The following is a 20,026-nucleotide window of genomic DNA, read 5'->3' as shown; positions in this document are numbered from 1 at the left end:
ACTTCAATCAAAGAAATATTTCATAACATTTCCAGGCCTCGGAGGATGTCAGAGTTCTTTCAACTCTCCCCATGTCTTTGAAGACCTGACACACTCCTGGACTGGTCCCTGACTCACAGCCCTCAGGAATGCCAGGAAAACTCCTTTTGGTAACAAGTTATGTACTGCGTGTTCAACCCACACATCAGCATTGCCCAGAGCAGGTGTTGTCCATACCAGAACCTCCTTCCGGAACCAGGACCAGCTGAAACCCATCACCACTGGGCTGCCTGGGACAGGGTGAAACAGGAATGGTGACTGGGAGCCAAGTGCCAGCACAGCTGCCTTCAACCTGCAAGTCTGAGGCAGGCAGGAGAAGGCCAAGTGTATTCAGCTGTCCTCCAAGTCCCCACACAATTCAGGATGGGGACTTGTTTAGATGCCATTAGTTACAGCAGCAATGACCTGCCTATACCATAGATCTTGCTGTAACTATGGGCAATTAATCAATGAAAGGGCAATGAGGGCATAGCCCAGCAGTACTGGGTTCCAGAGGCACCAACAGCCACTCACCCTGCAAAAGCCGGTTCATTATACTTTGATTCTGGAAATGCATTGCAGGGGGCACACTCCTTTGATTTAACACATTGAGCTGTGTTAAATTGTGCTGGTCATTGCAGACAATGGCAAAAATAGCCACTGTGAGTCAGCCAGCCCAGCATCAGTTCCCCTCTACTCCAGTTATTTGTTCATCTCAAGTACAATAAATACGTGTTCCACTGCCAACATTTCAGGGTTGAAACTACCCTGCAGAAAATCAGCATCAATATTGCCTTCACTTTAATCTTTTCCCTGTTTTTTTCCAGGGGGATCTGTGCTGTCACCGGTGGCATCCCACGAGCCCTGGTGCCACAGGCACAGAGCCCTGTGCTCACAGGACAGCAGGCATTCAGCAGAGCTGGTCAGGGTGTTCCAGCTGGGCAACCTCACACCTCAGAGGAGCTGTCAACACTACAGTGAAGAGTTAGAGAAATCTGGGGAGTGACAGCATGAGATGTGGGTGCCTCAGGGTCAAGGAAGAGAAAAAGGGCTCTGGTATTCCCAGCAGCTCTCCAGTTCCCCTTGTGGAAATCACTATTACCACAACCAAGAGAGTAAATTCCAAACTGAAAGAGGTCTGTGACCCCTGACAAACACCAAAACAGGCAGGACAGAACTTCAGGCATTTTGACTCTTCATCTAAACTGCTTTATGTGCCATTCGTTCATTCAGCTGGAGCAAGAGCAGAGAGAACCAGGCCCTCTGTCTTTCAGAAGCTCAACCCTGGCCATACTGATTTCCACAGCGAGTATTTTCCCACTTCATCCTCTTCACTGTAATCCACATAAGTAAAATAAACACTCTGCAGAGGCAGTACCTGAGTTTGGCCATTATTTAAACACACACACACAGTACTAGTTACTGTTATTAAGTCCATAAATAATCTTTATTCTGCTATTTTAAAAGAGGTAATAGCTGCAGCCTGCATTAAAAATACCTTTTGCATGGTAAAAAACAAACAAAACACCACATATATTGGAGGTAACACCACAGGCTACAACTTTTCTAGAACCACACACCAGTTTCCCTGATCATAGTAACTCCTTTGAACCCTCACACAATCCAGGGATCTGCACACTGCTTCCAGTTCCCCTTCACAGAACACATGGTAATAGCGGTGGAAAACAGGGCTGAGTTCTTGTGATTCCTTGGAGCCAACTGGAAACAACCCTGTATCCAAGCTTTCCCTTTTCTTTTTAGAGCCACCTTTCAGGTGCCAGGGAACCAGCAAATCCTGAGAGTGAAAGGAGGTTCGGTTGGTGTGAATGGGCAGTGTGGTGTCTGCCATGGGCTTTGCATCACAGCCTTTGTCCTTTGGGTCACTGAGGAATCGGTCAGAACATGCTGAGTCTCGGCTGCTGCAATCAGACATTTGATTGCTGAGAGGTCTCTGGGCCGTGCCAGTATTAATTTCCTCCTCTTTGTCTTTACTGCCATTCTTTTCCTTAAGGTATTTAGACTTCTGGTTTTTGTATTCTTGTTCCATTGCCCAGACATAAATGAGTGCCGTTCCACCAGGTCTCAGAAGCCGGGCGAGTTCATGGATAGTAGCCAGTCTCCTCTCCTACAAAGGAAAAGCAGAAGTGTGAAGCTAGTGCATAAACAAAAAGACAGGAGAATGGAATGGCAGCAATTCCTCCTTACTGTCCACCCCAAGGTACAAGAAAAGTCAGAGCAATTTTTTTGTACTGTTCATTTTCATTCATAATCTAGTCCATTGCTAGGTGCAAGCCAGGCCATTTTCCTAAGCACAATTCTCACTGAAATTTTTTTTCCCGGGTTTTTTCACCAAAAGAGTTGTCAAGCACTGGAACGGGCTGCCCAGGGAAGTGGTGAAGTCACCACCCCTTGATGTATTTAAAAAGACATGTAGATGTGGTGCTTTTAGGGACATGGTTTAGTGGTGGACTTGACAGGGCTGGGGTAACAGTTGGACTCGATGATCTTAAAGGTCTTTTCCAACCTAAATGATTCTATGATTCTCTTTCAATTTGAAAATAGTGCAGTGTTGAGCAGAATTTTCTGGACGTATCAGTCCAACTGGAAACAACACATGCCTCTTCAAGAAGGTTGTTCAGTATCTAAAACCCCAGATTCAAATCCACCATACCTCATGACACACACTCTAAGTCTGCAGCTGAAGGAGTCAGATTTAGGGCTTAAACACAAGTCCACTGACCACCTGAACAGATATGTCAGCCTTCTCCCTACTTTTTTGGAAACATCTGCTGTATTTCAGGTATGGAGAAACCAGTGGGCCTCGCCTAAGACTGTAACTCCATGGTCTAGAAGCTTGTTACAATGGCACAGTTCCTGCCAGGAGAAGCTTGCAGAGCCCAGAGATACAGCAGACTAGTGAGCAGTGTCCCATTTGTTTAAAGATGGACAACAAAGGCAGAGAGGAAAAAATAAACCACACATGAGATCTGCTCAAAATCTGAGCTGGGAAGAATGTACCTCTTTGATTGCCAAAGTAGAGCCCCCTTCTCTAGTGACATTAATTGTAAGCAGATGAAAATAAACCACAAACACCTAGATCAAAGGGCATCTGGCAAGCAAAAGGAGAATGTGAAGTCTTAAGAAGCAGCAGCACAACAGTGTAACTCTGCTCCAACAACTGCTTATACCAACGCACACCTTTGATTTCTCCTCATTTTGTTCTTCCCTTTTGCGTTCATGAGCCCAAACCAGCAGTTTTTAGTAGAATTAGTAGCTGTGCACAGCCACACAGCAGTACAGTGGAGCACAGAGAGGGGCGACTTACCGCTGTTGAGAAATGGTGGATTACAGCAATCGAGATGCAGGCGTCACAAGAACCGCTGCGCATTGGCACTGACAGCGCATCGCAAACAAAAGCCTCAAGATTTTTCTCTCCACAAATATCCACCAGGTTTTTGCTGCGGTCACAGCCAACCTAGAACAGAGTGTTTCATTAGGCTTTTCATAAGAGGATAATTACAAGACTGGAAAATGATTTTTCACTTGATGCTTACAGTAGAGTCATCACAGTCTCCTACTGAGGAACACAATTTAGTTTAAAATAAAAACAAGAGCAAGTGGGAGAAAATAGCTTTAAGAGGCATATATAGTTCCCAGGTATAGACAAAAAGAAAAAACCTTTAAAACAAAGGTGGCAGACTGGATATTAGACAGCTCATTAGAGCACTCTGATTTTGAACCAGCTTAAGACAGAACAGGTTTCAACCCAACTTCTCAGAACTGCCTCGTAAGGTATCCTGAAACCAGCAAAACAAGACGTGACCTAAACTCAGCATTTTCTTTTCCTTCCAATTGCCGTTTGTAACCTGACAACATTTGAAGCAGCCAAATACTGAACTCACAAAAGCTGAATGCACAGCTTCAAAGGACAATCTGGTGACTTTGGTGGCACCACTGCAGTATGCGGCACAGCTTCACTAATCACCCAGGTTTTACCATTTCAGTGTAAGTCAAGAAGTGCTCAGGTACAGCCCTGTTTGCCCTCAGTATCACAATCCACAAAAATTTAAGCACAGTATCATTTTCCAAGGTTCTGTACAGCTGCAGTGAAGTGATCCCTAGGAACCACTTCAGGACACCTCATAAAACATTTCTTTTTTCCCCTTTGAACCTTGCCCAGTGTCCAGGTCAAAGATAAGAAAGTTTTTTTACATGCTTGCATAAAACCACTAAATCCAAACCGAACAAGGAGCGAGGTATGTACCACCCTCATTTTCATGTCTGCTGCATACACTGAATACTCAAACCAAGGCCCTGCTAACAAGATGTATACTGAGCTCAGCTTGCAAGAGAATATTAAGTTTATTTTCGGTTTCAATGATCAGCAACAGGTAGGTAGCAGAAAACAGATTCAGAATCCTAAATAATTACTGCTGACAGTGTTTATTGCATTTGACACAGAAAGAATACTTGATGCAAGAAGAATAGCAAACAATTTGCTCTGGTTAATCAACCCAGCAGAGACAACAGTACTGCTGAAACTAAAAATCTGTTTTGCAATGATTAATGAAAATATATTTATTTTCCATTATAACTTTGTTTTCTCGGTCCAAATCATTTTAGCTTTTAGTGTTACATCACAGTTTTGAAGAACACCAGGATTCTATTCCAGACATATGTCCTGAAAGCTTCCAGGTGAGCTGCTTTCTAGTCAGGTCCCCGACTTCTGGTCCAAAGCAAACGAAACAGTTGTGAAAATGCCAACCTGACAACCCAAGATAATCCTCCACAAAAGCAGTACTATGAATATGCACATATTGTCCTGCCAATTAGCATTAAACAGACCTGGTAAAATCAATCCTAGCATTGCTTTCTTCCCATTTATTCCTTGGCCTCTCTGTGCTTACTGAAGCACTGAGCAAGTAGTGTTATTTATGAATTAAAAAAGGATACTCTTGTTTACTTGGAAGAAAACATAAATCCCCACCATTTCACACTGAAAGCCAACTGAGGCATCTTTTAATTACTCTCATCATGGAATGGATTTAGCTGACAACCTGCATGTTAGAGATTCCACACCTCATTACCGATGCCTTCGACTACTTCTGCAAGCAAGACATTAGCATTCAGTATTTAATAAAACTCAAAGGACCAAATACACTGCTGGCAGAAGGGAAATGAATACTTGCAACTCCCAGTGACAACAAGTCTTCCCACAAAGAATTGCTTTGGCCCTGCACATCTGTAGTAAAACCAGGCAGGATAAGGGAACTCAATAATCCCCTCCCAAAATGTCCTTGAAAAGGACTACGCTGTATGTTGATGAAATCCAATGAACTGAGAATGAGAACAAAGGCACGGCTGCCAGAATGTGAGCTCCTCATTTGCATCTAAATTATATCAAATAATTAGAAAGTCAGGCTTACTTGTATTGTCAGACTTATTAAAGTGACTCTACATCCAAAGCAAAAAGGTTCTGTTTGGCAATGAAAATGGAGATCTTGAAATGGATCACTTTGAACACCCAGCTACTCTAAAATAGGTATATTAAGCTAAAACTTCATGCAGTTTTAATGTAAACATCATAATAGGCGCTATGCATATATGCATAAATGCTGAACACGGGGAGTCACTGCAGATATGCCTGGCACTGAAGCTAAGCAAATGTAGCATCCTCACTAGAATTATCTCTGAATATTTTAATAGAATTATCACCGTCACATTTTCTAGTTTACAAGAAATACACATTCATTAAAAACCAAAATACATTGGTTTCAGTCACTTAGAAAACAATAAACTAGCACAAAGCAGCTAACTTCAGCGGTGCAGTGCCAGCTTACAGCTGGAAAATGAGCCTGCGATTTTTGTGAGTACACAAAACTGGGGCAGAGACCCCAAAACTCAACTTTTCACACCTGCTACTGATTTCTACATTCTGAAGCTCACAGAAGCTTTGATGTGATGAAGCTTCATTTACAGAAAACAGTTCAAAGGACTCTTTTAATTTAGAACAGGCTTATTTTTATCTAATTAAACATGTAATCAAAACTTTTTTTTTTTTTTAAATCTCAGAACACAACTGAAATGTTTTAATTTTTGCCAGTTCATATCTCTGCTGTTGATGCTCAGCACAGGATAGCGCCCTTGCTGACATCTCTTCTAGAAGAGTGGAGGAAGGTAGACAATTTTTATTAGTTCATTGTCCAAACCCAACAGAATCTCGTACCATCTCCTCGTCAGCCATGCTGTATACATTTTAAGGTTCCCTATTTCTCATTATCTGTGAGTCCTCTCAATCATTCCTTATACTTGTTTTCCCAGTTTTCCAAATCAAATTCCTTGTTCAACCCTCCTAATTTCTTATGTATAACTCAAATAGCACTGTTTACTATTCAGCTGAATCCACCTTTTAGCAGGTCCACCTCCCCATAAGTTGGTCTACACCTTTTAGTATTTCCCCAAAGGAGGTTGGCTTCTCAGGTTTCTTGTAATTTACTCCAGGCACTCATTCCCACATCTCTGCCTTTTCAAGGAGTACCTCCATCCCTCTCTTCACTGCTTTTTTGTGATGTGGACAATGGCTCACAGGAGCTCCAGAGTGGCCACTGACACTGGGGCTCAGAAGCCACTTCCATTTTTAACAGCGCTTTAAGGCACTGACTTTCGTTGTATCTGGATAAACACTTACTACATCCAACTCTTGCCTCCACTCTTGTTTTAAGTCAGGAAATCTGTATTAGTATGGAGGCCTGTCACTCTGCAACTAGAACCCCAGCAAACACAAAACTCACAGAAGAGGCAAAAGCATGTCATCATCCTGGCATACAGCACCCTCTCTTTAGGGCGCTGGGTAACACAAACCTTTAGACTAACAGAAATATCAAAAAAGACCAAGATAAAAGAGGATAAGAGAAGGGAGAAACAAACGTAACACCTGTGGTTTGTCTGAGTTTGCAGCAGCTCTGTACTGGCCTTCTGGGAAAGGGATAATGCAGGCAGATACCCCATTTTGCTCCTTTGCATTCCCAGGCACCTTCACCTCCACCATTTCAGCCAGGAGCAGATAAACTAAGTTTCATAAAATCTATCTCATGCAGTGGTTTGGAAGAGATCATTAGGGGGCAAAAGGCACTAAATAGCTTGCTTTGTAATGGTGCTGCAGATCTGCAAGAGATAAATCCTTTTGCAAGCTTAAATAAAAGACAAGCTTAAATAAAAGACCTTAAAAAGGTCAGTGCTGCCCACCATGATACATATTTTTTCCTACATTATCTCATTATAACTAACTCTATCTCGTAGAATTAGTTCATTTAAGTATCTGGAAACTTGATTGATTCAGCACATTAGAAACTGATGAAGAAAACGACATCTAATTCCGAAATCCAGCCGCCAAATGAATTCTGTGGCTCCCTGGAGGAACACCTCAGCTATAACTAATAGCATGAGAGCCTCACGGAATCAAATTACATTCCAGCAAACACACACATAGGTAGGGACAGACACCAGCACAGCCACAGCAAGACAGACAAATCTCCTTGCTCTAGTTGGTCTGAGTCAGGCCTTTAGCATTCCTTCCACGTAGCGTTTTGCTTTGCAATTGCGTACAGTCAGGGCGTCTGGGGAAGTGCTACGGCTAAAACCTGAAGTTCGTTTCTCAATGACAAAGTATCAGAACCAAGCTGAGCAACTCAGTGTTCATTCTGGTTTTATGCTGCTGTTGCCCAGTTCCTTCTGAGCTCTCTTCCCACATGTTCCATCATTGTAATAGCTCGGATTTATTGAGAGAAAAGGGCAGGAAAGGTTCTTCCTGCCTCGCCCTCTGATCCCTAAGATACACTGAACTTGCTCCAGGTATACCTTTACCAATTTGTTTTGTCCTTGCTGCTTTTTACCCACTACTAATAAGTCCCTTGGGTAGGAATCTGTTCTCAATCAACAGAGAGCCAGTGACAGTAAAACCCACCCGCCATTATGCAACCATACTGCAGCAAACATTCACCTTCCCTCTTCCCCACACCCTAGCAAAATCAAACCTGTATACAGTTCCAGCGGATCCCAGTTTAGGACAGTAATGCAGAAAACGGAGATGCACATCTCACAGCAAAAGGGTGTCTTACAAGGTCATGTGAAAGACAAGCTACATTACTGATTACCATTGAATAACACACATTACAGAGATAGGAATGTCTGTATTAAAACAAACCATTTAGGTTCCTGTAACGCCACCACTTTTATTCCTAGCATAGGTACTCTGACAAGGAAGAATAATTTCTTTATATATAAAGGAAAAATATCTACCCAATGGCATTTTAAGTTGTTTGTAACTGGATTTCCCACCAGTTTACCAGATTAATTAAAAATGTAAACCACAAAATTGGAAGGCTTCAATGTCCTTCACTCACACCCTGGCCCTGTAAGGATGCTGAATGTTCCTGGGGGGATTTACACACCACCACACCTACCTGAACACTGGAAACTCGGAGAAAGAGCTAAAGCTCATAAAAATTGATGAGATACATTGCAATGATGTCAGCTGTCTCAGGAATGAAACCCTTGTGGCGATGGGGGGATGGGTAAGGCTGAACCTTAGCATTCTGTAAAAGTAAAAGCCCTACTTACAGATATGAATATTAAGCTTAAAATCACTTAAAGTGTTAAAATAATTTCCCCAAATGTGGTTGGGTGGGAAAGGGATTGTGTAAGAACAACCCTAAAACCATTTCTCTCTTTCGCATTCACTCAAATAATAAAAAAAGCTGGATGTGACAGAAAAAAGAAAAAGTGATCTGAAACTTTATTGAATTCAATCTTTCTCCAGCCTTTGTCCTAATTACATCAGACTTCGATTCCATCTCTCACTCAAACATTCTTAATCTGAATTTGTCATGAAATTGCTGCTCTTTCACTGTGTCAGATAAATGCAGCCATGACAGTGCTGTCATTTTCATTAAGCGTAGATGGACTTATGTGCATTTCATTGTCACACAACAGTACTCAAGTAGATAAGGCTATGTGTAATCATCCAAAGAAACTGAAGCAAATACAATAGTATAGGCCACAGTGGAGACATTCTCAGACAGTGCCTGAAGATGAAAACCATCAAAGGAGCTACCGTGGCTTTGATCTACTATCATTAGTGCTGCTACTTAAACTATCCTATCTAAAAAAGTATAGTAGCCTTTAGAGCATATTGCTTGCCACAAGTTTTCAGTATTTCTGAGCCAAAACACTCCAAGCTGCATAGCTAGACTAACAGTGCTCTACCCACCGCCTAAATAACTCCTAATTTCACAGCACTGCTTTATTGCTTCTTTCCCAGTGGGGCCCAGCCTAAGAACTCCAGCGCACTGTGCATAAAAACTTACCAAGAGCCACAGCAACTGCTGTGAGGGAAAGGCTGCAGTAGTTAAGTTTCTCCCTGGATTTTATGCCCCCAAGTCAAGAGGAGTAAATGAGGGAGGAAATGGATGCACTGCATCTAGCGAGCACTCCCCTCGTCCCATCACTGCACCTGAAATTCAAAGCATGTACTCTAACCTCTCACCCTCAGCTCTGTGCACAACCCACAGTAAACCGAAATAACACAGTCCTCTTCTTGAGATACCTTGTTGAAAGCTTAAAGTATCTGTAAAGACGATATACACCCACCCTTCTTTAACCACGCTTTGGCTGACACATAAAAATAAATATAGTAGAAAGAAGGAGTCACATCCATCCTCCTGGGACTCGGTGCTGGCCTGCAGATAAAAATAAGCAAATGCAATGTCTAGAGTCTAGCTCCAACCGAGAACTAGCTGTCACCAGCAGAAAATAAAACACCAAGGGAGGCCAACTGAATGAAGCTATTCCCAGATCCTGTTTTTAAAACCACCTCGACTGCTTCTTTAAGTTTCCTCCTTTCCACTGTTGCTTTTCATGTTTTGGGTTTCTCCTGCAGGTACATATGAAATGACACAACTCCTAAAGTAACAGAGGAGAGGGGCTGCCTTTCATCTGACTGCCAGTAGATCTTTCTTTCCTTTAGTTGGTTAACAGTGGGCTCCCACAGCAGACTGGTGCTGGTAATTTCGGAACACAACATCTTGCAGATTTCACCTTAAAAATCTACCACAAACCTACACGACAGCATTTTACTAAATTCATTCTAGGACCACGTGACCTTCATGGTCCCCTGATAAACTTTTCTCCTCTCTAGTTAGGTTTGCTGATTTTTCTTATAGGAGAAAGGAGTGAAAGAATGTACTGAACATTAATAATTATACTCAGGCTATGGCAGTCAGGCATAAGCATGCCTACTTATAAATCAGTTGATTTTGCTCTAGCTTCTAAGAACAGTAATGGAAATAAATCCATTACTAATACAGACAAGGCTGTATTAGCCATATAAAACTTATGGTTTATAGCAGGATGGAAACTCCTGAGACAGACAAAGAAGTCTGACTTTTATTATTAATAATGAATGTGTTGCCTTACACAGAAGTTTTCAAGCCTGGTGGATTTCAAGTGTTTCACAGTATAAGCACATGAAAGACTGAGACAACTCTAGAACAGGGGAGAGCAGATACCATGATGCACACCTTTCAGATTTATTTTGGGTAAAAAAAAAAATCAGGAAGTTTGACCCTTGCAAAAAATTCTTTGAAATATTTGCAATAAAAACTAGCTCTTGGTTCATATTTGCATGTGCTTCATATCCCTCTGATAGGAAGGGAGAGAAGTAAAACTGCTCTAAGTACAGACTGAGGCAGAGAAGGTGATAGGAACATCAGCAAGAATGATATCAGAACTGTCTACAAGTGAAGAAAAGTGAGCAAGAGACAGGCCAGAAATCTGTGCTGAAGTTGAGAATCCCCCACGAATTTTATGTTGTCATATTTACTGGGCCTACGCACAGAGTCAGAGGTGGGACAGCCAAACACAACATCAGTCACAGATAAGCCTCACCACCAGGCAAAAGGGAACTGAAGAGGACATATGAAAAGTAGTGCTGCTGGAGATTTCAAGGACATGTACATTGCATTCCTCACCCACTACCCAAGTGAAAAACTTGTTGGAAGCATTCAACCTGTTCATCCATTTTCCCTTTCAATAAGTTTAAACAACAATAACATAAAAGGCTAAAGCATCCATTACAATTTTTCAGTTCTCAGCATCCATTACTATTTTTTTTTATTAACATGCTTTGACCTGCAAAGCAAAAGTGGCTTTGAAAAAAGAAGGGTAATGCACATAGTGAATAGATGTGGAAACCTAACACAACTGGTAATCGATCTTGGATTAGGAAAGAGCTTTCTGTTCCTGGCACTCTTCCCACAAGTGAAACTCCAACATGCTACAAATGCACGATGGAATAAACACTAGTACCAATGAAAACAAAGGAGAGTAGCTACTACTTACCATGTATAAGTCCTTGTTGATGCCTAGATACTTCCCATTACCACAACCAACATCAGCCACTATTGATCCTTTCGGTAGGGACCTGAGAAACTCTACAATCTGGGGCCATGGGCTATGCCTGGTACTGCTGAAGTGTGCAGCAATCTCTTCATACACCTTGTGTACATATTCTTGCTCCAGCTTAGAAGCCTCCATCTCACTGTGAGGAAACGAAGGTTGAACCTGTCTTTGCTGTCCTTTCTGGCTGTCACAGACAGATGGGTAAACTAGATATAGCAACAGATACACAAACAATATTTTGTTAAAGTAATTCCTTGTTGGTTAAGCTTATTTAGCAAAATAAAATTAAAAGTGAAATATTAAAATGCAAACAATGCTTCATTCCTCCTTTACCTTTCAAAAACTGAAATGCAGGTTGAACTGCGGAAGTGTTCGATGACCTTAAAACAAGCAACCTGCCCACATGTACCACAGGCTGTTTGCAGTGATCATTCATCCTGCTACATTAACAAGGTTTATGTTTTCAAAACTGAGACGGTGCCCTTAATAACCAAGATCATGACATTGTCGCAATTCAGCCTCTGAAATTCTCTTCTGAGGGCACAAATGGACTTCAATTCCATGTAATTATTGAGCCACCTATTTACTATATTCTGTCCTGCCCTAAGGCACTTACATGGCTCTATCATTGCAGATCTGACTGCTTCTCCTTCTCTAATGTACTTATTTTCACAAAATTGCAGTCCTCTTCAAATAAAAAACAACCAAAACCGACTGGAACATGAAGAATAATAGCTATTTCTATCCTGCTACATTATTTCAGCAGTTGAGGTCCCAGTAGAAATGCAAGATTCCAGATTACTTGCCCAGCTCTGGAACAAGCCAAATGCCTTCCTGTATAGAGCAACCACACAGATGCAACCAACTCCAATGATACAGTATGCCTAACCCTGAGCTGTTCAGGAATGGCTACCAGGATGCCAAAATTACCCAAAGGGATAAACTGGATGGCTAATAAAATGCTTACATATTGGCAATAAATAACAATTTTGACTTGAAGATCACCTTAAGACACTTACTGCAATTGCAAGGGCTTCTCCTCACTTTCCTGAATGTAAATGATGTCCTTGTTTCCCTTCGATTCAGTGTTAAATCTCCAGCATCAGCAGTGATTGTTCCAACTTTCTGCCCAAGCTCCGATGCTTGAATGACATCATATTTTCGGGGTGTAATCCTAAAACAAAGTAACATAAAATAAAAGAATAATTCAATTTGCACCAGAAAAAAAAACAATCCATTATGAGAAGGCAATTCTTACATACTGTGACAAGTGTGATTATAACACTATTTAATGTACTGCTGCTTCTCAATTTTCAACTTATTCGATTTCAGATGAAAAAGAAAAGAGGAGCTGACACAAACTAATGACGTTAATTAAAGTGTTATTTGATTGCAAGTAATTACATTTCCCTCCCTTCCTTTCCTTCCATAAAAGTTTGATAGTTTATTTTCTTAGGACTTATTTTTTTAAATATTTATTTTCTATAAAAACATGTATTTGCTAAAGATAAAATAGACTACTAGAAATGGTGGCTGTGGGTACAGAAGCATAGAACTGGCTGAGCAGATTGAAGTTTCTTGTTGCAAATAGGCCTCTACAGTGAATTCTGCTTTGCAACAGAATTGCTTTTCCATTTACTGACAACAGAAGATGCAAAGAATGCGGCACTTGGGGACATTTGCTAAAATGCCTAAAGGAACAAACTCTGCTATAGATCTTTCTTGACCAAAATCTATCAAGCAAACTGGGAAGAGAGCTGCTTAAGCTACTTCTGGATTTGGCACGGATCTTAATGGAACAGAAAAACAGTTTGCAAGGACAAAATTCATGAGATGAAAGTGATCTGGAACTTTCTTGGGGTGACAAAAGTTTCAAATAATTTTATTAAAAGTTTTACATTACACAAAAGTATCAAACCCAAGAATTTTTAATAGCTCTACAAATGAACCTCTCTCCAAGCTGAGAAAAGAAAAAAGACAAAGTACAGTCTGAAACACAACATGAAAGAAGAGAAACAGTTGCACCCACAAGTAGCTTCCCATCACTTGCACATGGAAAAAAGTAGATACTCTTGGGGCAAAATGAAAACTCATCAGGGAAACAGCTTAGCACTTCAAAGCTGTTACTGTCACACTGAAGCACTTCCTGAACTTACATCATCAAGGAGATAAATGCCAAAGTTTCCTCAAGAAAAACCAAGAGAAAACATCTCTAAGGAATTGGCCTCTCAATGAAGCCTCTTCAGAGCTGCTGACTTCAAAGTACCTGACTCTCAAGAGAACAAACTCTCACTATAAAACTGACTTCCACATTGGTTAGCCAAGTTTAACCCTTATAGGTTGAGCCAAAAGGGGAGCTGGGGCGTGGGGAAGTGTCTTTATATGTTTTAATAAAGCAGAGCATTTAGCCTCATCTCAAATTTCTACTGGAAATTTCTACTGCAGGTCATATGAAACTGCTGACCAGTGCCTGTAGTTAACCAAGAACGATCCAAATACCGACAGGCAGCCTGCAGCCTGATCAGCATTCCTGTACTTTGCTGTAAGCCATCTTTCCTACTGCAGGGAAGCTGATCTCTAACAGCCACAGGGAAAAAGCATGCAGGGTTTTTCTGTCTGGAAATCAGGGAGCAGCATATTGATGATCCATCCAGATGTTGCAAAAAGGAGACATGGACCAGCCCTGAGAATGGAAATCTCCCAAAGTCAGCCATGGAAAGGATGGGATCTAATAAGGAATTGCCTTGTTCATGGCAGATAATGAAGCTATGATGAAATGATCAGCTGATGATGCTCAAGATTCCCTCTACAAAACTTCAAATACTGTTTGCAGATTTTCTGTTTGATTTTCTTTTGTACCTGCAGCAATAAGCTAAGCATAGCAGCTAATATTTTCAGAAATAGTCTTTTTCAAGGTTCACGTTTCAACTTCTATAATTTCCTTTTGCCTATACTACAAGCAAGAACTCCAGATAAAGACTGGGCTAAAAACAGCATTCTCAGTGTCAGACACTGCAAACCCTCTTGCCTGGCAGAGTTGTTTTACTATTGCAGTGTCAGGAATAGTGTTTTGCCAGGTTATACCCAACCAAAAATGAACCTCATCAGAAAAGCCATAATTTTACTTTCACCTATGAGACAAAAAGAGCACTTATCTTTTGCTCTCCTTGATGTCACTGTATAGGTTATTTCTTAACCATGTTTCTCTTTCAGAAAGAACAAAAAACCTTTTTTTGTGAACTTTGTTAACAGGGTCAAAAGGAAGTCTCTAATTCCCTTGGCATCCAAATATACTCAGTGAAAACATTTCCAGAATAATTCCAAAACTGAACCTTTTGTTCTCAAATTGAACTTCTGAGGATTAGATAAAAGGCATCACAAGTGATTTTAAATACATCCTGACGTTATGCGTGCAAGTGAATTAATTGCGCTCGCTGGACGATTAATCTTGCAGATTACAATAGTATGCCCCATTGGCATGATGGAAAGCCTACTCCAGTTGAGTATCTTATGTGGGATCATCATTTTAACTCTAGTTTATGTCACTAGTTCTCAAAAGACAACCACCACTTGAAGGTACAAGTAATGATCTCATTCTGATTGTTAGTAGGCAGGTTATACTACTCCACCTTGAACACCTGCTGGCAAGTACTGCAAGTGTTGCTCTGCGTGCATCTTTTCTTCTCCTGGAAGTTTGGCTGCCCAGGGCCAGGTTAGGAAGAGCAGAGCTGGTGGCCTTGGAGAAAGCTGTCGTGAAGACAGCCAGAAGCCTCAGCAAGGGCCACTCCTCCTGCCCCTGGGAGCTGCTTTTAAACTGTCTCACTGGGCCAGCCCCAATCACAGCTCTGTCTGTGTGCAGCCACTGCCCCACTGACTCCCAGGCTAACATCCCAGCCCGGCCTCAGCCTGGCCCCATGGAGTTGCCTGATGCCCAGGGGTAGGCACTGCCCCCCAGCTCCTCTGGCCAGCAACAGCAATGAGGTGGAAACTGCACTACGTTCTCAGAGTTGCAAATGACCTTTCCAAAAGGTGACTGACGGTATTTGACAGACAAAATAAGTAGCTTGTAACACTGATATCCGTGTTCAGTCTTGTATACCAAAAAACAAAGGACTTCACTGCCTTGGGCTTCTATAATGATGCACATCACAAGTACCACTTGCCTTTTGCAACTATTTCATTTAATGAAGGAATATACAGGTGGTATAAGCCCTCCGTAAAAATGAACAATGTAAAAGTCATTGGGGAGTTCATATTCGCCCTTCTTCACAATGCAAATTAACCAGTAAAATTAGAAAATCTTCTGCCAATAAAAGGATTTGAAGTTTAATTTACAGAGAATGTAATTAGTGTCTCCAATTGACTGCTGCATCCAGTGACAGCTTGGGTCAAACAAAGGAAGAAACATTTACCATGGGCATTTCTGTCCAACATGAGGGTTTCTATGTTCTCCTGAAGTACACTGCTGTCACTCCCAGAGCTCGCCAAGGTTTTAGCCTTTTTGCCAATGTCAGCACTCCTATTGTAGGTAGCTCCCAGTGCTGCATGATTTAAAAAGCATGTATTTAAACTCTACAATAAGCAAAGCCTCAAGACATATTTTAAAAAACCCAAAGATGCTCAGTACAATACAGCCTTATCAGTAATTAAAAGTGTCCTAAAGCAGCCCTTCTCTAAAGCCTTTGGCATACCTGATCCAATAGGAAAAGCTGGGGGCTGAAAAGAAAGAAAGGAAACGGTAAAGCTAATTGCACTACAATCAATTCTTCGCCAGCTCAGAGTCATTGAGGACTTTCACAATGCAGATGTGAGAGCAATTTCTGAGCAAAACTTTGCTTTTGACAGCAGAGGGAAACTGCAGCTCTGGGACTGGCAATTAGCTTCCTAAAATCCCCAATTTTCTCAGTTTAACCTGAGCAGAGGAATGAATTTGCATATTTATTATGAAATTTAACTTGATTTCTTTTAGAGCAATTTAAAATACATAGTGTCATTGACAAAGCAAACAAACAACATATACTATTCTATTATCAGCAATGCAGGGACTCTTACACGTACCCATGTGTCCACAGGTATCTGGATTCTCCAGCCATCACCAATAAACTGCATCGGGGCAGCATAATTGCCACCATATGGCCATCAGGGTGTTTGAAATCCATCACAATCTAAAAAAAAACCAAAACCAGCCACCATGAACAAGCGTGACTTACAGAGCTTCATATACATGCCAGGCATTCACAAATCCTAGCTTTCTTGGTCTCTTCAATGTGTTCATCAGAATACTGCTATGAAACAGCTACATATTCCTAAAGAGGCAAAAATCTCTAGGTTTCTGTCCTTAGGATCTCTCCTTTTCAGAACTGTGTTCAAAAATCTGAGGCAGCCACAAATACGTGTGTATATATAGATAATTAAAATACTAAATATTTTTTTAACAGTAATAATTTTCCTTGTGAGAACACGGTAGCACTGTTTAACCTTTGTGTGTACCGTATACCCATAAGGGAGAAAAGGATTACTACCCCTCAGCTAAAGGCAACTGCATAAAAGGAAGAGAGGGCTCATTTGCTGTAACTCGGGCACCTGAAAGTTACATAGCTGGGCCAAGGCAGTCAACTGCTGTCTTTTTGTGAAGTCTATGCAGCGAGACAAGCATCTCCCCGGAGTGACTCATCCTAGGCTAAAACATAGAGCTAAGTGAAGTGGAATGACCCCTATGCCCTCTGGAAATGCCTATCCCTTCACACCAGATTGAGCTCAGACAGCTAACTCAGTGTAGATGTATAACATTTAGATTACCAAGAAGAGGTGAGAGAAGTAATTTCCAACCTGCCTACATTCTTGGAGGCTTACAGCACAGCAAGCACATGCAGTCTCCCAAGATCCTAAGATGCCAACTACCAGACCATCCTTTTATTATTTGCCACCCAGCTTCTAGCGATGGCAATATACCAAGGTAACACTTTCAGCTTTATTCCAATTTCACAGCCCAGATGGCAGTGCTACATTTTGCTTCTGCCTGGGCTAGGAATGTTATCCTTTCACATTTCCCAAATGAGAGAAACTCTCACTGTGGAAAATAATAAACACACCAAGTGAGTTACAGAAGACTTATGATAAAAGAAAACTAGTCACAACCTATGCAAGTCAGCAGTTCCAGCTACACTGGAGAATCAGCACCATGAAAGTGCTGCCACCTGATTTGTAACCTAGTAAGTATGCAATTTAAAAGCAGACTTACTACACTATGCCAGACTGAAATGAATTAAGCAGTTCTGCTCCTGCATACAGATGCTTTTAACAAAGACAAAACAGTGGTGTAATGATCAGTCATTCAGCACAAAACCCCAGCAAGACGGAGATTGAATAAGCAAGACTTTTAAACACTAAAAACTACCACTTCCAACATTCACTATTTATTGTTGTGCACACTGAAGCAAACTACAACGGCATTTACATTTTTAGGAAAAAAAAAAAAAACAACCACCCTATTTACACTGTAATACCACCCACATAGAGTGACACAGCTTCTCCTGTTGAGCTATCTAAATTTAAGGCAAGAAATGACGAGGCTGATAAACAGTGGGGCTGAAAGGGGAAGAGAGATGGGGGAACAGGAATAAAGCCTACCTATAAGCTCTGATTAATGATTATGAAACACTTCAATAGCTACATAAATAGACGAATGGCAGCCACTTGCTAATATACTCTTTCCCTTGCACTTTCAATTTCTTCTAGGTATGCTCAAAGAAGCATGGGGTGAAGGAGAAGAAACACAGTGGCTTCACGGATCTGATGGGGAGGCTGTCCCATAAAGCATGACTAGATGCAAGCCTCTGTAAAAAGATGTAGCTATCCGGCAAGGCAAAGAAACCAGAAGGTAACTGATCAAGACCAGCACATAAGGAAAGAAAAAGCATGAAAAGAAAAGGAAAGAAGTGAGGAGTGAAGTGGTTGGATGAAATGGGTGAGATGATAGTCTGTCTTTTGCTCCTCCGGCTCACTGCTGTTGGGGGACAGGTGTGAGGGGACAGTATAGAGACTGGGTTCTTCAGAATAAACTGAACATGAGACTGAACAGATTCCTTCCTGGAAGCTCAGTTACCCCACTGTCCCTCTTTCTGGGTCAGTAGTAGCTACAAAGCTCTGTCCTTGCAAATGATGTTCAGGAACTGCACTTTCTCAAAGAGTCAACGAGAAGAAGGGTCCCCTATACTTCCAGTTCCCATTTCCCCCCGGGGCCCGGAAGAGGACCTTGCTCTCTTTCATTTCTGCATGTCAGGCTGGGGACACTACATGAAGCGATGGGAAACAGTCCCTCCAGCTCCCTGTCTTCTCTGCAGCTTTACCCTACGCATCTCCAATTCCTTTTCCCTCACCAACCACAGGGCCCCAGAGTCTCTTCACAGAAGATGCTCCTCAAATCCCATCCTGTTAACGACCATGTATCCAAACCAGCAGAAGTTCAGAGTGCACTATAACAAATAGCATGTTGGGAATGAGAGGCCACAAAACTATCCCTGGTAGCTGGATTTTCAGGCAAAAGTGGCAGGGAAATAGTAAAAGAGAACATGTCCTCGTGGCTGAGCTACACTAAGCCAACAAGAAATACATGAAATAATCTCCTGCATTTCAGCCTCGAATTCTGCACCATCAGAAATTTTATCTAAGTAACACCTGGCAAGTCTCATCCTCACCAGCACAGGATCCCAGCTCTGCCCCTGCTCCCTATTTTTCCGTGGAGGTAAAGCTTCTGCACTACTGTCCCACATTGTGGCTGCTCCTCTTCTAAATGAACTTCATCCTTATGACAAATCATGATGTTTTGGGGAGGAAAATATAAATAAAGGATTCGTTTACTTGCAGATGGGCAATGACATTCAGTAATGAGCAGTTAGTAGGCCAGTCAAAAACCCAAAACCGAGTTTTGCTTATGAAGCAGAGATCCTCAGCTAGAAGATATTCAAATTTCACATTTTCTGTATTACCAATAAATTTGATATTGCAATTCAGACAGAAAATCAAATTTTAGAAACCCACTGTGAACATCTGAAGACAATTAGTGCAATTCCTGTGCTTCGGTCCTTTATCTAGAACAACTGCAGCTGAATGCTTAAAATAACCCAAGCAAGAGTACTTCTTCTATCCTTTGCTTACAGTAAAGAACATTTAACCCAGAAGGGGTTTGGAAGAACTCTGTTCTTACCTCTGACAAGCCAATCACCGACTGAAGCAGATAACGTTCCCATACTACTACATGTGTCTTTACCACAGAATCATAGAATCAACCAGGTTGGAAAGGACCTTTAAGATCATCGAGTCCAACCTTTACCCCAGCACTGCCAAGGCCACCACTAACCCATGGCACTGAGGGCCTCGTCTGCACGGTTTTTGAACACTTCCAGGGACAGCGACTCCAGCACTGCTCTGGGCAGCCTGTTCCAATGCCTGAGCACCCTCTCTGTGAAGATATTTTTCCTAATATCCAATCTGAACCTCCCCTGGCGCAGCTTGAGGCAGAACATTCTAAATTGTCACTGTCACACACACG

At 41.7% G+C, this 20,026-nt stretch overlaps 1 protein-coding gene across 3 annotated transcripts in view; it reads right to left on the bottom strand.

The window, feature by feature from the left end:
• Positions 1-1,437: 1,437 nt before the first annotated feature.
• ALKBH8 (alkB homolog 8, tRNA methyltransferase) overlaps positions 1,438-20,026 on the bottom strand; it is a 45,243-nt gene continuing 26,654 nt past the window's right edge. For all 3 annotated transcript variants that reach the window (XM_030477827.1, XM_030477829.1, XM_030477828.1), the window contains exons 8-12: positions 16,534-16,640; positions 12,495-12,649; positions 11,416-11,681; positions 3,344-3,493; positions 1,438-2,143 (exon numbers count right to left, since the gene is read on the bottom strand). In XM_030477827.1, coding sequence (XP_030333687.1) covers positions 1,574-2,143; positions 3,344-3,493; positions 11,416-11,681; positions 12,495-12,649; positions 16,534-16,640 — 1,248 coding nt within the window. In that variant the 3' untranslated portion in view covers positions 1,438-1,573. The remainder of the gene's footprint in view (positions 2,144-3,343; positions 3,494-11,415; positions 11,682-12,494; positions 12,650-16,533; positions 16,641-20,026) is intronic.

This window comes from Strigops habroptila, chromosome 2, assembly GCF_004027225.2.
Source record: "Strigops habroptila isolate Jane chromosome 2, bStrHab1.2.pri, whole genome shotgun sequence".
Lineage (NCBI taxonomy): Eukaryota > Metazoa > Chordata > Aves > Psittaciformes > Psittacidae > Strigops > Strigops habroptila.
Note: the sequence above shows the minus strand (reverse complement) of the source record. Positions and strands in the feature narration are given on the sequence as shown.